This window comes from Muntiacus reevesi, chromosome 11 (assembly GCF_963930625.1).
Source record: "Muntiacus reevesi chromosome 11, mMunRee1.1, whole genome shotgun sequence".
NCBI classification, from domain to species: Eukaryota; Metazoa; Chordata; class Mammalia; order Artiodactyla; family Cervidae; genus Muntiacus; species Muntiacus reevesi.
In genome coordinates this window covers 326037-343023 of record NC_089259.1, presented here as the reverse complement: position 1 = coordinate 343023, position 16987 = coordinate 326037, and the positions used below count along the sequence as shown (strand labels likewise).

General features: G+C 39.6%; 1 protein-coding gene across 1 annotated transcript; it reads right to left on the bottom strand.

The window, feature by feature from the left end:
* Positions 1-4596: 4596 nt before the first annotated feature.
* On the bottom strand, positions 4597-9969 carry PCDH20 (protocadherin 20). The gene is made up of 2 exons (XM_065902013.1): positions 9838-9969; positions 4597-8807 (listed from the first exon to the last, which is right to left on the bottom strand). Exons 1-2 carry the CDS (start codon positions 9967-9969, stop codon positions 6084-6086), a joined length of 2856 nt encoding a protein of 951 aa, XP_065758085.1. The 3' UTR covers positions 4597-6083.
* Between the last annotated feature and the right edge of the window lie 7018 nt (positions 9970-16987).

The following is a 16987-nucleotide window of genomic DNA, read 5'->3' as shown; positions in this document are numbered from 1 at the left end:
GAAAACCACTAGGCCATCAGGTATGCCCTAAATCAAATCCCTTAAGATTATACAGTGGAGGTGACAAATTAATTCAAGGGATTAGAACTGATAGAGTGCCTGAAGAACTATGGATAGAAGTTCATACCACTGTACAGGAGGTGGTCACTAAAACCAAGTCCAACAACTGCAAGAAGACAAAGCAGTTGTTTAAGGAGGGGTTAAAATAGCTGAGAAAGGAAGAGAAGCAAAAGGCAAAGTCGAAAGGTAAAGATATTCTCAACTGAAGACAGAGTTCCAAAGAATAGCTAGGAGAGATAAGAAAACCTTTTCAAGTGAACAGTTCAAAGAAATAGAGGAATACAATAGAATAGGAAAGACTACAGATTTTTCTTAAGAAAATTGGAGATACCAAGGGAATATTTCATGCAAAAATGGACACAATGAAGAATAAAAACTGCAAGGACCTAACAAAAGCAGGAGAGGTTAAGATAAGGTGGCAATGATACACAGAAGAACTGTATGACCAGTTCTTAATGACCCAGATAAGCACGATGGTGTGGTCACTCACCTAGAGGTAGACATCCTGGAGTGTGAAGTTAAGTGAGCCTTAGGAAGCATTACTATGAACAAATTTAGTGGAGCTGATAGAATTTCAGCTGAGCTATTTCAAATCCTTAAAGATGATGCTGTTAAAATGCCTGACTCATTACACCAGCAAATTTGAAAAACTCAGCAGTGACCACAAGACTGGAAAAGATCGGTTTTCATTCCAATCCCAAAGAAAGGCAAGAAGCAGCAGTTAGAACCTGACATGGAACAAAGGGCTGGTTCAAAATTGGGGAAAAAAAAGTACGTCAAGGCTGTATATTGTCACTCTGCTTGTTTAACTTATATGCAGTGGATATCATGTGAAATGATGGACTGGATGAATCACAAGGTAAAAGCAAGATTGCCAGGAAAAATATCCACAACCTCAGATGTGCAAATGATATACCACTTTAATGTGAGAAAGTGAAGAGGAACTTTCAATGGTGAGAGAGGAGAGTTCAAAAGCTGGCTTAAAACTCAACATTCAAAAAAATGAAGATCATGGCATCAGGTCCTACCACCCTATGGCAAACAGATGGAGAAACAGTGGAAACAGTGTCAGATTTCATTTTCTTGGTCTCCAAAATCAATGCAGGTGGTGACTGCAGCCATGAAATTAAAAAAAAAAGAAAAGAAAAAATGCTTCCTTGGAAGAATGGCTATAACAAACCTAGAGAGTGTATTAAAAAGCAGAGACATCACTTTGCCGACAAAGGTCCATATAGTCAAAGCTATGATTTTTCCAGTAGGCATGTATGGATGTGGGAGTTGGACTATAAAGGAGACTGAGCACCAAAGAATTGATGATTTCAAACTGTGGTGCTGGAGAAGACTCTTGAGAGTCCTTTGAAAAGCAAGGTGATCAATCCTGAAGGAAATCAGCTCTGAATATCTTTTGGAAGAACTGATGCTGACACTGAAGCTCCAATACTTTGGCCACCTGATACGAAGAGCTGACACATCGGGAAGACACTGATGCTGGGAAAGATTGAGGGCAAGAAGAGACAGAGGTGACAGAGGATGAGATGGTTGGATGACGTCACTGACTCAGTGGAATGAACTTGAGCAAACTCTGAGAGGTAGTGAAGGGCAAGGAAACCTGGCATACTGCAGTTCATGAGGTCACAAAGATGAACTGCATGACTTAGCGACTGAACAACACCAACAAAAAGTCATGATGTGCTCACTAGGACATGTGTGTCTTGCACATTATATTTTCTTCCTCAAATATCCTTCTCTCTTCTGCCCACTGTCCCCTGGATAACTTCTTTTAATACGCAGAGTAGACATCATCTTCCTGAGAGTGTCCACTTTAGAAATAACCTCCTTTGGGAAGCTTTCTCAAAGACGTCCCAAAATTGAGTTAGATCCTGTTCACTTGATATCCTGGAAACAGGCATTTATCCCACACAATGCTTTTGTTTTCAGATTGAAATTTTTCTTGTTAGCCTTTCACACCATTATCTAAAGTCATCAAGGGACTCTGTCTTGTTCTCAGTTAAGCCCATGATATTTAGAGTACCAAAATAAATATGTATAATATGAATGACTGATTTTTTTTTTTTTTTAGCCATCGCAGTCTTCCTACTTCTTGACACCAGTGGACTGAGCCTTAAAGTTCATTCAGTTTTGTTTCATATCCTCAATGGAATATATTTACAGTTTAAAATTTTATCAGAGGCAAAAGTACTAGTATTTTAAGAACAATTACAAATAGTAACTGACATTTAAAAAAATGATTATAGACTGCACATGTTCATGTATATATCATCTGAAAAATATTCATGAACTTTTCTTATCAGAACTATAAATAACTAGAAAAAAGTTACAGTGGGCATTTTGCCCAGGAATTATTTTTATTTTTAACTGATTGATTTTTTCCTTTTTGCTTCCATTTGCATAACTGTCAATCCTCTTCCTTTCAATAAATATTTGTTGACTACTCACACTCTAAAGGTGCATTGCTGGGCAGAGATTGTACAAATCAGCAAAATGGTATTTGGTAGCACTGACTGCTTTCTTACAGTGAGCCAATCTTCCTCAGAGGGAGGACAGTGTTAAGGTATCTGTGTCCCTTATCTGTGAACTGAGACTGTCCAATGAGTTGAAGAGCTTCATATGCTTGACACTGTCCTTTCATTACTTTCTTCTTTTTCTGCCACAGGTCAGCACCCCAGTTCTCTGTGTTGAGATAGATTAGAACTGGAGTCTTCATAAGCTCAGGAAAGGAATGTATTTTCCTCTTTTTGCAATTGTCAATTGAGATGTTCTAGGAGTATAAATTAGAATCCTCAAGACAGTTATTATTGCAGTCAAATCCACTTTATGCACCGTCCGTAATATCACTTCTCAGGTGGTGCTAGTGGTAAAGAACATGCCTGCCAATGCAAGAGACATGAGAGATATGGGTTCCATCCCTAGGTTGAGAACATCCCCTGGAGAAGGAACCGGGCTATCCAACCCAGTAGTCATGCCTGAGAAGACCCATGGACACAGGAGTTTGGCTACAGTCCACAGGGTCACACAGAGTTGGATGTGACTGAAATGACTTGGCACACACAATATTGCTTCAGCGATGCTACTTCATAGGCAAGATTATGCCTGGTGTCTACATAAAGACACATGCAGAGCACTCAAAAAGACAAAGGCTTTGGATTCTATTTTTAATACATGTATTCTACACAATTGTTTCAAAAGAAGAATTTCTTTTTCTTTTTCCTTTTAACTACTGTTGATAGAAGCATAACTGCCAAGAAAACTTTTTTTTTTTTTAAATAGGGTCAAGGCATCTAAACAGTCAAGTAAGGCAAATTGTTTCCTCCCTTGTAGCTGAAATTACTTTGTTGCTTTAAATTTCCCAATCCAAATTAATGAACAATTTTCTCTGTAGTGTAAGAATGGACTTGGCAGTGCAAAGATCAGAGAAATCTCTTCTTCATTAAATTGGGCAAAGAAGACTCACTGGTCCTCAAACTGTTAAATGGATATTAGGGCTTTTAATGAATGGAACATTTATTTTTTGTGCCAGCTCAACTAGCAACATTGACATGATTAGCATACATTTTGGCAACCATTCTAGCACAAGGTGTTAGTAAAAAGGGGTTTTTATCTTTGAGCTTAATTTACTTTAACTTCCCTTGTTATAAATGTTTTTAGTGTGAATGAGATGTTTTTGTAAAGGAAATTCTGGCACAAGAAGTTATCAAAATATGTCCTTTTATTAGTGTTAAAGGCATTTTTTAAATGCTAGAGATGAAATCTGTTTCCCCAAACACATGAACCTCTTCAAATTCAGAAGTGAATTAAGTCTTTTGCTATTTATACTGACAATTAAATCATTGCAATTGTGGAGGACTGTTTTTTTTTTTTTTTCTTTTAATGGTGCTGCTTGTTTCACATGTAGTTCCTTCCTGTAAAAAAGAGAAACAGATATAAAAATAACTGGTGGAGAACAGCTTCCTCCATTGCTCTATATTAATTACAAATGAAGTTTGGAGGGCTATATCAATTATGAATGAAAAGTTTGGAGAGCTAAATGATCTTAATTTCTTAACTCAATTGGCTCTCAAACAAAAGGAATTTCCAATAAAAGTACATTTCCCTTTTGTAGCAAGAACTACTGTTTCATATCTTATTATCTTACTTATTTAAATTGTCAAATTGAAAATAAGAAAATGAGTTAATACATATTCAAAAGATCTTAAGTTTTGGTATTCAAATTTTTTTGCAATGTGTTTTTATTTTAAAATTGAAGTTTATAACTGAATTAATAGATGATTTGCAATTAAAATGAGTGTTTATAATTGATTCTAAGTCATAGTAAATAAATATGCATGTACACATGCATGGCTATAAATTTTCATATGAACTATCAAGTACATAGCCATAGTCTTTGTCTATGATACACACACACACACAGACACACACACACACACATATACACATGTATATATGTTTATAACTTCACATATTTTTAATAATTTACCCAATGTTTATTTAAGTAATAAATTAGTATAACGTAAATTTTAGAATAACATAATATTTACAATTTACTCACATTTATCTTTAAAAGCAGATGAATGCCATTAATGGGCACTTCAGTAAAACAACAAACTCATGTTCAAATACAAAACAGTAAAAATGAGAAAATTATGAAAATATATACCTTTAATTTGCAGACATATAAACGTTTTTGGTACAGTACAGACACATGATGCCAAAAAGTAGAATGATCCAGTTTAAGGTAACAAACTATTTGTTTACACAGATAGTTTTGCTATAGCTCTCATATAAAATAAAATTTCCAGCTCACACAATGAAGTGAGGGTGATCAATCACTGATAAACCAGCTTGCTTCACTGCAAAGCATTCAGTAAAAGCTAAATTATCAAAGAGGTCTGCTGCTGGGCTTACAAATAAACTCTTGGAACTAATCCAAAGCCAAAGAAAGGAAGCCAGAAATGGTAGCCAACAAACCTAAACAACAACAAAACGATAAGTATAACTTTCATAGAAAAGGCCCTGCTAAAACAACAGATAGTGTCCACCAGCTTCTAGAATAATTTTAATAAGATCTATGTTTTTTTTTTTAATGTAACACATGAATTTAAGCATATAAGTTCTAACACAAAGCCCAAATATAAAGTACTACTGACGAGTTGTGAAAGCATCAAAATGTCATAAACACCTATTAAATAACTAAGGATTGAAACATATCTTTGCTTTCTTGGATATAATTTCTAGTTACATTTTCTGAAAGAAAGAATTCCTTGTAATAATAGTAAATGCAGTGGTAAAGCAAATAGAAAGCCACGAGAGTACACAGAAAGTGAATTATTCTTCAGCACATCAGATCTTTAACACATGGCAAAATATTTATCCTTGCTAAAAAAGAACCGTGCTTCTTCACAGATGACGTCTTTTTCAAATTAAAGATGCCTTCTCTTTCAAATTATACATGATGCATCTGTGAGGTGACAAACATTCTGTTTACAAATGCATTTATTTTCTTTTTAATCATATATTTAAGTAGGGTGAAATCCCATTTAATTTCATCTTTGTTTAATGTTAAAAACAATATAATTAAAATAGACTTTTTCATTAATTTCATGTACAACTGTCATGTACAATACCTTAAAATAGTTCCCTGCAAAGGAGCAGTTGAAGCCCTCTTGTGGTTAAAGGACCTTTTAGACAAAAAATGCAATGTACATTTTCTCACCTTACTCCTAGGTTTTAACAATCATCTGCTTGGTGTATGAAAGCTGCAAATCATGTCCAAGATTTTCTAAATAACAGCTCCATAGCTGTTAGTACCAATTTTATTTAAAAATTTCTGTACACATATTATAACCTCTGATTTTGAATTTAAAAACCTGTAAACTGCTATTTACAATATAGTACAAGTTATAAATTAGATGTCCTTCATTGGAACTGCCATCCACATTCTTATTTTGGTGGTGAGAAATCCCCAAAGTCAGCTGAAATATCTCTGCTATCCTACAGCAAAAAAATCAAATATTAGAAATAGCCATTGGTTTCCTCTCTCTCATATGCAAGTCAATTTTTCCTTTTAATGGAGTCTGTACTTCCAAATTGTCATCCTCCCTATGCTGTTTCTTCTCTCTCCTTAAACAGATATATATGCCCATCCCTGTTAAGAATGTGATAGAACTCAAGCTTATTACAGATAGAGCTACTAAGGTGGGCATACAAGACAAAGATTCAGCTTTTCTATGAGTTGGTTCTATTGAAATCTGTGGTTCTTTCTCCTCTATGCTAATTTCTGGTTCCTTTCTTAAAAGATTCTCAATGTAGCTCTCATTACTGACAGTGTCATTGACAAATAGATTCACCATGACTGTGGAATGGAGAGGTTCTGGATAACCATGATCACTCACTTTCACCAGTAAACGATGGAGCCCATAATCTGTCTGCAGCAATGCCTCCTCCAAAGTAATGTTGCCAGTTTTAGGGTCAATTCTAAAGGATTCAGGCCTAGGCCCTCTTCTCCCTATGATGCTATAGGCTATGACAGCATTCATGCCTGTATCTTTGTCAACTGCATAGACCTCTGTAACTAGTGAGCCAGGGAGAGTAGAAGGCAACACCAATAAGTAAGACATGTTAGACTGAGGAAATAAAACGAGAGGCGGGTTGTCGTTAATGTCTAGAAGAAGAATTGTGATTTTTGCAGTAGAGGAGAGGGGAGGCACACCCCCATCGACGGCTTCAACCCACAAAGTATAGGAGCTTTGCTGCTCTCTGTCCAAAGAGACTTTAGCTCTCAGCATGCCCTTTCCAGTGTCTATGACAAAAATATCACTCTGGTTCACCACGGAGAGAGCGACCCATCCGTTTTGCCCAGTATCAGCGTCTGTGACACTAATTACTCCAATTTCGCCGTATCCTGGAAAATTTTCTGGCACAAAGAAGCTGAAGTCCTTGTTGATGAACCTAGGGCTGTTGTCATTTTTATCCAACACTGTGATAACCACAGTAGCTATTGATTCTTGGGGTGGCTTCCCAGAGTCAACAGCTCTGACTGTGTATCTATACGTCTCTTTCTCCTCTCGATCCAACTGAGTAGAAACTGTCAGAATTCCTGTGACACTGTCCAAGGAAAAATATGATGGAGCATCAGGTCCCAGAAAATATGAAACTTGGCCCCTCTCTCCACTGTCAGCATCTGTAGCGTCTAGCTTAGCCAAAAAGGCATTGGGTGCATTATTTTCTTCAATGGTTAGTTCTACCAAGGGTTGAAGGAAAACAGGAGCATTATCATTGTCATCTAAAACTTGCACTTTAATCATTTTTTTGACTTGAAATCCCTCAGAGTTCCAAGCTACTATGGCTATTTCATAGAATTGCTGTAGCTCATAATCCATAGGTTTTGTCGTTTCTAGAAGATACTCATTACTGTATGGTTTGTAGGGCAATAACCTAAATGGTCCTTCACCATCCAGATAGCAGTTCATCTTGTATTTACCTTCTGGATCTCTTATGGTAAAGAATGCAATTGGGGTGTTAACAGGTTCCAATTCTTTCAGATAAATAATACCATCTATCTCATTTGCTATATAACGAGGGATGATTTCAGGTGGCCTGAAAATGACTTTGATAATAGTCACCAGGACAGTGATCACAGCAGGGATGCAGCCTGGCCCATTAGCAAGGACGGTGAGCTTGTGTGTTTGCAGAACACTTCCTCCAATCTTACTGAAAAGTTTAATGACCCCGGTGTTTGCATTCAAATGGAATAAATCCTTGGATGCTTGTGGAACTTTCTGACTGTAAGAGTAGGTGATCTGAGCATTGTTTCCCAGATCTCTGTCCACAGCCTGAACAGCTGCAATCGCTGTGCCCACAGTAGCATTCCCATACACAGTGACGTTGATTTGTGAGTCTGTGAAGAGTGGGCAGTTGTCATTAATGTCAGTTATGCCAATGGTGAGGGTGGCACTGCCTAGCAGTGGCGGAGACCCACCATCCTCAGCTATGATGACGCTCACATACTGGTCCTGGGTCTCTCGGTCCAGCTGTCCCATGACGATTAGGTAGGGGGTGCGCTCCCCGCTCTCATTCTCCTCCACGTCCAGGGTGAACATGCGATGGTAGTCCAGCAAGCGGTAGGTCTGAACACCATTAGTGCCCACATCTGGGTCCACGGCAGGATGCTCTATGGCCAGCCGGGTGTTTACAGGTGCATTTTCTGGGACCCAAACTGATATTTGAGAAATAGGGAACCGCGGGGCATTGTCATTGATGTCCCGGATAGCGATTTTTACCTTCACAAACCTAAAGTATTCCTGAGGCAGGACTAGGACATCCAGAAGCAAAAGACAAGAGTCAGCAGAAGGCGAAGAGGAGATGGAAATGCTGCTCCCCCAGGCAGTCCCTCCGCCTCCTTCAAGACACAAGGCTTCGCGGTCGATCTCCTGGGCAGAAGTGTGCAGCTCTCCTGAGCGGTTGTCTAGGGTCACGTACTGTCCACTCAGCCCCTGGGAGGCCAGGCTGAAGGAGAGAGGAGGGTTCCGCTCGGCGACGCGGTGCTGCGGCGACTGAGACTGCAGGTCCTGCCCCCCGGCGCTGGGCAGCAGCCGCAGGTCCTCCGCCAGGCTGCCGATGAGCACCCCCGCCGGCAGCCCCTCGTTCAGGCTGTACAGAATCTCCGTGGCCCGGCTGTGACTCGCTAGGCAGCTGAAAGGTCCCACGAAGAGGAAAAACAGAAGCAGATGCTGAATGGGGCGGTGGGGTGGGGGGTGCGGGGCGGGGGGGAGAGAAAGCTTGTTACACACACGTGGAATCACAGAGCCTGGAGTCAGAACACGTGCCCCGGGCTCCTTCCGGCTCCATCCCCGTTCTCAAAGGCAAAGGCTCCGGTCAAAACAGGGTTAAGAGGAAACTTGCTGCAAGGGAGAGATCTGCGCGGCAACGCTGTCTCCAAAACTTATTTTCTGTTTACTTTCCGCACCGCGCCCCAACCCCGGCTCTCGCCGGTTCCCCATCACCCTCACTCGCAAACGTTCGGAATCCCAAACCGTCACGCACCCCGGGAAGCGCGGTGGCGGGACCGCGCCGCCCCTAAGGGAGATCAGCAGGGCCGGCCACGGGGAGGGAGCGGGCTGGAAGTGGAGCGGGCCGAGAAGTGGGCTCTCTATTTTTTCCCACTGAAGTGTTTCTACAGCTAAGGTCCCAGGAACGGGAAATGTCTTACACCCCTTGCTATGAGACCGATAACAACAACAACAACAATGAAAACATAGAAACTCTAGCCCCTCGGGCTCCCTACTCCACTAAATAAACGCTTTAGGTCTGAAGAATTGATCTTCGTTTTAACACCTACCTAAAATCAAATCGAAAAGATCTAAATTTCCACCCCATGATAAGCTCTCACTAATCCCCCTCCCTAGGAAAAGAGAAGCAAAGGCGGAAAATGAAATGCAAAAACAATTCGTCAGTTTCAGTAGACAGTTAAAGCCAGATGCCGGCCGCAGAAACCCGTCTATCTTAAAGCTATATGAGCACATCCTAACCCCCTTTACCTCGTCTCCTTCCATTCCTCCTTCAGAAACTTCTCTTTACCTAAGGACTTGCCTATTCCTTGCTAAAATGAAGAGACATTATCCCAAACTCTCTTTCCCTCCCGTCAACCTTCCCGTGAAGTTTGGAATAAGGTAAAAGGTTTGAAAAACATCAAGGAGTAGGAACCGCACCACGGTGCTGCAACGTGTCAGGGCCGCGGGACTCCTGGACCTCAACCCTTACCGGCAGGTTTCCGTGGCTGGCGCTGCTGCTAGGACAACTGAGACTCCCCATATCCGGGCTCGGGCGCCAGGTCGCCCGACTCCAGCTCACTGCCCGGGCCCGCGAGGCGCGCGCATCCCTGCCGCCGCGCATTCCCCGGGAGGCTGCAGGCTGCTGGCTCGCGCAGGAGGGTGGCAGAGGACACTCCCTCTCTGGGCATGCAAATCGCGGGGGGAACTTCAGCCTATAGTCCCCGGCTTGTCAATCAAGGACAGCAGCTCCGGGAGGACTGAAAGCTGCGGGGGCGTTGGGGCACGGTTGTGATTTCCTGCTCCGGACGTGGGCACGTCCAGACCCGGCCAAGGAGCCGGAGCGGCGACTTGCCTCGGAAGACCGAGGCTAGGCTCTACCTGGTCCGGCTCCAGGCGCGTGCCCCCGGCCTCTCTCCTCGCAGGTCCCAAGTCCACAGGTTGAAAATGTGAGAGGGAGATTTAGATTAAATAAATAAGTCTGCATTTATATCCGAATAGAGCATAGCGAGTAAATAAGCATGCATTCATATCCGAATGGAGAATAAGTATGCATTTATATCCGAAGAGAAAGTCCGCGCTACGGAGCAACCACAGGCGCGATCCCCAAATGCCAGCTTTGCAACCAGCTCATCGGAGACTTGGATTCAGCAATGTCGGCAAGGAGGAAGAAACCCCAGTTTCTCTGCGGAGGGAAGGGATTCCAAGCTCTTTGTAAGGCGGTCTTAAGCTGAGAAGCAAATTTGGGAACTCAGTGAATATTTCAATATGCTTTAATTTTGAAGCTTCGCTGTTGGCGGCAGCAGAGCTTCTGCCGGTTTCCTTGTCGTAGGCGCAAGCGTCCCCGGGTGTCTGCCTTGTGGTCTTTAAGAGTCGCGGCTTCTGGTTAAGGTAAACAGCCAAAGGCGAGGGTGGAAACTTGCTCGGTAGCACAAGTGTTTCTGCCTGCAAGCAATTTTACCGTATTTCTCTAAGGAAAAGAGGTGGATTTTTCTTTTCTTTTCTTTCCTTTGCAGGGCACTTACTGAAGCCTGGGGCTTCCCGCATAGCTCAGTTGGTAAAGAACCTGCCTGCAACGCTGGAGATCTGGGTTTGATTCCTAGGTTGGGAAGATCCCCCAGAGAAGGAAATGGCAACCCACTCCAGTATTCTTGCTTGGAGAATCCTGTGTACAGAGGAGTCTGTCAGGCTACAGTCTACAGGATCGTCGCAAGAGTCGGACACGACTTAGCGCTATCTTTCTTCCTTTTCTTTACTGAAGCCTAGGCTTTTTAGAAATAAAGGATACTTTTCAGGTTATTACTTTTTTTTTTTTTTTCCCTTGGAATGCTTACTGAGAAAGGAATACTGGAGGAGTGTGTTGCAAAATGCTTGGATAGCCTCTCTGACCCTGGAACTAAATGGACATATGACAAAATTCTAATTTATAAAATCAGGGCTGGTGAGAAACCACAGTGTATTAAGTCTGTGAAACACTCTTTGATCTGCAGGGTGCCTGATGGGAAAGACCATTGGCCTTTCCCCGAGTAGACATTTCAATTCATCACTAGGTTTTCATATATCCCTTGTACTGTCTTAAACATGAAGCCCTCCAGTTGAGTAACTAACCACTGAGCATGGAATAGAAAAGTCTTTCTGTTGGGTTGGAGAAAAATCTGACATCCTATGTTTTCCATAGGATCCACTTTAGTGTTTTTTTTTTTTCCCCCTTCTACTCTATGCTGAATAGAATATAAATTGCTTAGCAGAGCTAATTGTTTTGCTTCTGGGACTTCCTATTTTCTCCTCATCTGTACTAATCCCAGAGACACAGAAGTTCTAAATATTGATGCCACACTACATCAGAAACCTGGTGTGTGTAACAGCTTCTTATTGCACTAATACGGCTATACATGGAGTTCACAAACAAAACTTCTTATGATACAAATCTGGTTTATAAAAGCAGCTCCTTTAAGCTCTTTGAAGTGAAATTTTTAATGCTGATGAAGTGGTAAACACACTTGAACGTGTACATGTAAGGCCATCACACAGCTGGTAAACAAAACAGTCAGGGAAGGATGCTTTGCCTCTCCTTGCTTCTTCAGCTGCTTGTTCTGCCCTACAACTGAACTTTTACCACAGGACTGGTAAACAGTTACTTTGGGATCTGCAGTTGAAACATATCCAACTTCAAAAATAAGTAGAAAGCTGCTTCTGAAATGTGCTTAATTTATGTCTTCACACAATGCTCACAGCTTCTGAAAGTTTGGGGCACATGACCAGAATTAGGCAATCCATCCATAGTCAGGATACATATAGCTTAGACACACAATCTGAATTAATTCTGCATCTGTACAGATAGCAACAGTGGTAGACTATATTCCCTTACAGCTCATCCCCTCTGCAACAGGTTAAGATTACTCATCCATTTTGGTAAAAATTTGGGATTTGTTTTCTTTAATTTATCCTTTGTCTAGAAGGACACTACAACCAGCAATAATTTTCTCTACTGTTTCTATAAAGCATGACCATATAAATTATAAGTCAAAACACAAAAATTAAACATTCTGGAGATAATGTTTGGGACAGTAATAACCTCCTTTGCTTTAAATTGCTATGGTTATTGCAAAGTTCCTGCATGGAAGTTTGTCATCAAGGCCAGCACAATTTGGGGTAGCATCTTACATGACACATTCCAGACTGTTAAATGAGCTACTTATTATCTTTCCTCTTTGGAGATCTAAGTTAAGATTTCATGCAGGTTTAAACTATAAATGAGCTTAGAAATAAAAAGAAAAGAACAAATTCCTTTTTTTCTTCTCCTGTATCTTCTTAGTTGGCACTGTGAAAGTGCCCCCAAACTCCTGCTCCTTATGAGCCAGCTCTGTGACCTGCCATCTGGTGTCACATATTTCTAAGGATGACTTAGAGAGCTTCTATGCTATTAACCCCTTGAAAATAATACTTATGAACTTCTCAGATGTCTCATTTGCTCTGGGCCTGCTTCCCAGGTGTTCTATAAAAATCAACCTAGAAGAATAGCTAGATTATAAGCCTCCCAAGCTTATTTTTTCTATAGACAAGGAAAACAACTTGATGAAATAGATGGCACTGAGCTGAACCAGGGGATTTGGATACCCCTCTCTAGGTTGTTATGAAATTACTATGTGACTTTAGGCAAGCCATCAGATCTCTCTGCTTCAATTTCCTATAAAAATACCCATACACACTACGTACACATGTATGAAGGAAATAGCTTACCGAATATATGTCGTTGATAGAAATTGCATAATGATACATAGATTAGTTTTATCTTTATTTTATTATAGTATAATGCAGAAGGTTAATAATAATTTTCATTTATTGCAAGTTTAAAACTTCTAAAATTGTGAAGTGTTATGTTTTCCAGGTAGTTTTTGTTTGTATTTTTCAGTTAACTCTGTTATATCATTTAAAGTATTTAAATGACAGTATGCTATCCATAACATTTCATGTGATTAATGCATATACATACAGTTAAACTTATTTTGAACCACATTCTGGTGATTCAAGATTATAAATAAATACAAATTAAGCATATGACCTTATTTTAAGACTACTTTATGCAAATAAAGACTACATTGAGGTACCAACTCACACTATTCAGGATGGTCATTATGAAAAAATGTACAAATAAGAAATAATATGCATGAAGAAAATGGAACCCACCTCCACTGTGGTGGGAGCCCAAATTGGTATAATTACTGTGAAGAACTATATGGAGGTTTCAAAAAACTAAAAACAGAGTAGCTATATGATCCAGCAATCCTATTTTTGGGCATATATCCAGACAAACTATGATTTGAAAAGACACAAGCACCCTTATATTTATAGCAGCTCTGTTCACAGCAGTGAAGACAAGGAAACAACCTAAATATTCATTGACAGATGACTGAATAAAGAAAATGTGGAATATTACTCAGTCACAAAAAGTAATGAAATTATGTCCTTCGCAGGTACATGGATGGACCTAAAGATTATTATGCTAACTGGAGTAAATCAGAAAGACAGATACCAAATGATATCACTTATATGTGGAATCTAAAATGCAACAGAAATGAACTTACTTACCAAACAGAAACAGACTCACAGACATAGAGAACAGACTTGGGGTTGCCAAGGAGTAGGGAGTTCTGGGACTGGTTGGATTGGGTGTTTGGGACTAGCAAATGGAAACTATTATGTAGAGAATGGACAAACAACAATGTCCTATTATATAGGACAGGGAAGTATATCCAAAATCCTATAATACATCAATATAGAAAAAAAATGCAAAAGAATATATATATATATATATATATATATATATGTGTGTGTGTGTGTGTGTGTGTATAACTGAATCATTTATACCAGAAACTAACACAACATTGTAAATCAACTATATTTCAATAGAAAGGAAAAAAAAGATTATTTTATTTTTTGCTTGTTAACATACGGTTTTAACAGTCATTTTAGATGTCTTAAAATATGCTGTATATATGTATAATGTTTATGTCAATATGTAATAAATGTGATTATTACAGTATATATGGGACATTTAATAACATGTAAATGTATTATATAATCATTGTAAATATATGGTAAAGAATCTCCCTGCAATACAGAAGACCTGGGTTCAATCTCCAGGTCAGGAAGATCCCTTAGAGAAGGGCATGCTCACTCACTCCAGCATTCTTGCCTGGTGGCTCAGTAGTAAATCATCTGCCTGCTAATGCAGGAAACATGGATTCAATCCCTGGCGCTGAGTCAACAAGCATTTATCACTCACCAACAATGAGAAAACACTATTGTAGGCATAGATTTGCTATTTGAAACCTTTTTGAAGTAAAAACCTCTTTAGTCAAATATTGTTTTGTAAACACATATATATGCTTCCCAGGTGGTATTGTGGTAAAGAATCTCCCAGCCAATGCAGGAGATGCAAGAGATATAGGTTCAGTCACTGGGTTGGGAAGACCCCTGGAGTTGGAAATGGCAACCCACTTCAGTATTCTTGACTGGAAAAACTCCATGGACAGAGGAGTCTGGTGGGCTGCAGCCTGGCATGGGGTTGCAAAGAGTCAGACATGACTGAGCGCGCGCGCACACACACACACACACACACACACACACACACACACACACACATATACACACAGACACGGACTTCTCAGTGTTTGGCTAGCTTAGATCTTCTCACAACTTGTAAACAACATATATTATGAATTTTTTTTTTTACTGATGTATATGTGTATACTTGAGAGGGTCTGAATAACTTTATGAATCTCCTAGTTAGCCCTCATTTTACATATTAGTTGAGAGTAAGAGAGATGGTCCCTAGCTAATGAGAGTGCTCAAAACACTATTTCTTAAAATAGTAGTAGATTTTGGCCTCAGGATTATCTCCCCAATATTAGAAGATAGCTTAGTAAAAGACCATTTTGTTTTTTTAAATTATCTATTATTTCCCAAACCCTATTACTAAACATTGCCATAAGTACTGGTTACTTTGTTTTATATTTTATTAATTTTACAAATTTACAGACTTTTTAAAGAAACAATAATAGCTTCTCTCATAGCTCAGTTGGTAAAGAATCTGCCTGCAGTGCAGGAGACCCAGGTTTGATTCCTGGGTTGGGAAGATCCCCTGGAGAAGGAAATGGCAACCCACATCCAGTATTCTTGCCTGGAGAATTCAATGGACAGAGAAGCCCAGTGGGCTACAGTCCATGGAGTCACAAGAGTCAGACGTGGACTTACTGACTAAATGGTCATCATCACTAATTTCAGTAAATTATTGTTCAAGTAAAACAAATTTTGAAAAAATTCTATTGTGTTTTTCCCTACACAACTAAGAAATTAATTGTAAGACTAATAGAAAGTAAAAACATTGGTTCTTCTGCTAAGAAAACTGGATAGTTAAGAAATAAATATGTATTTATCTTGCATTATTTGTATGAAAAGGGCACACATAAGCTAATTTACTGTAATACAAAATTGTATTCTAAAACATTTACCACTGTACTGTGCAACTTATAAATGTGACTTTTGTTAAGCGTTGGTCTATTCTGAATACTACTTTCCTTTTTGTTTTAGAAAACTTTCTATAAATAGATTTCACATATCACTTCTTTTTCCCTATTTTCCAAGAGGAAGGAATGTAGTAGAATTGAACTGTCTTTTTATTTCCAGAACTCCATTAGCAGCACTTTAAAAAGGATAAGTATAGCTGGATGAAGTCATCAGAAAAGTCCAGGCCTAATTTTAGATCACATTTTCAACTTTCTCTCCTTATCCTTAAAATAAATTTCAAAGTAATTTTCAATTCATTTAAATTTCACATTCTTCCTTCTCGCTTCTGGTAGAGGTGATAATGAGCAGTGAAATAATCAAAAGAAAGGTAGCAGGATTGAGGAGAAGACTAAATGAAGGGCATGCAAAATCCACAAAGTGGATCAGCAGTTGTTGAATAATGAACAGTTAACCAAATGCAGTTTATTGATGATGTATATGTATCATCTAGCCTTCTTCCCTAGAGTCAGCCCCTAGGAGAGTTGAAAGAAGGGAGAAGTATGGGCTTTGCTGAGAATGAAGCAATTTTAAGCTCTATAAATTAGCATAGAAATTAGGTCAGGGACAAAACAAATCTATTGAAGGAGAGAAATCATTTGAAATTTCATTTTAGAACACTGATCCTGTGTCCTATATCCTTCAGGTACCTTTTCTTCACTCTCACAGATTGAAGTGTTACATTGGAAGAAGCTTAATGAAAACTTGTCCTCCTGTAATATTTTACACTGATAGATGGATCTTTTACCTGGCTTTCGAAAATCTCTTTTTTATCTGAGTCTTTGAATTTAAGGTGGGATTGCTAAAAACTGCATGACTGTTCTGATCTTGGCATACACTGAATTAGTGCTGTAGGGTTAATCAAAGTCTCTGTCAATGATGTAAAAAGTCAACATGTTCACAGTAGTATCCCTACAACCACTAGCTTCCCCCTGGGTATCGTTGTAGGAAGAAGGTACAGTTGCTGACCTCAATTTCATTTACTAGGGACAGGTACCAATCATGGAGCACCTAAGTTTTGCAGGTGCATGGTGAGCATTATCTCTAATCTTCACAAGAAAATTGAAAGTTAATAA

Coding starts and splice junctions, on each gene's coding strand:
- PCDH20 (XM_065902013.1), bottom strand. CDS start 9,969: ATGCGCGGCGGCAGGGATGCGCGCGCCTCGCGGGCCCGGGCAGTGAGC. Junction 8,808..9,837: donor CCAGCCACGGAAACCTGCCG/GTAAGGGTTGAG, acceptor CGCCCCATTCAG/CATCTGCTTCTGTTTTTCCT.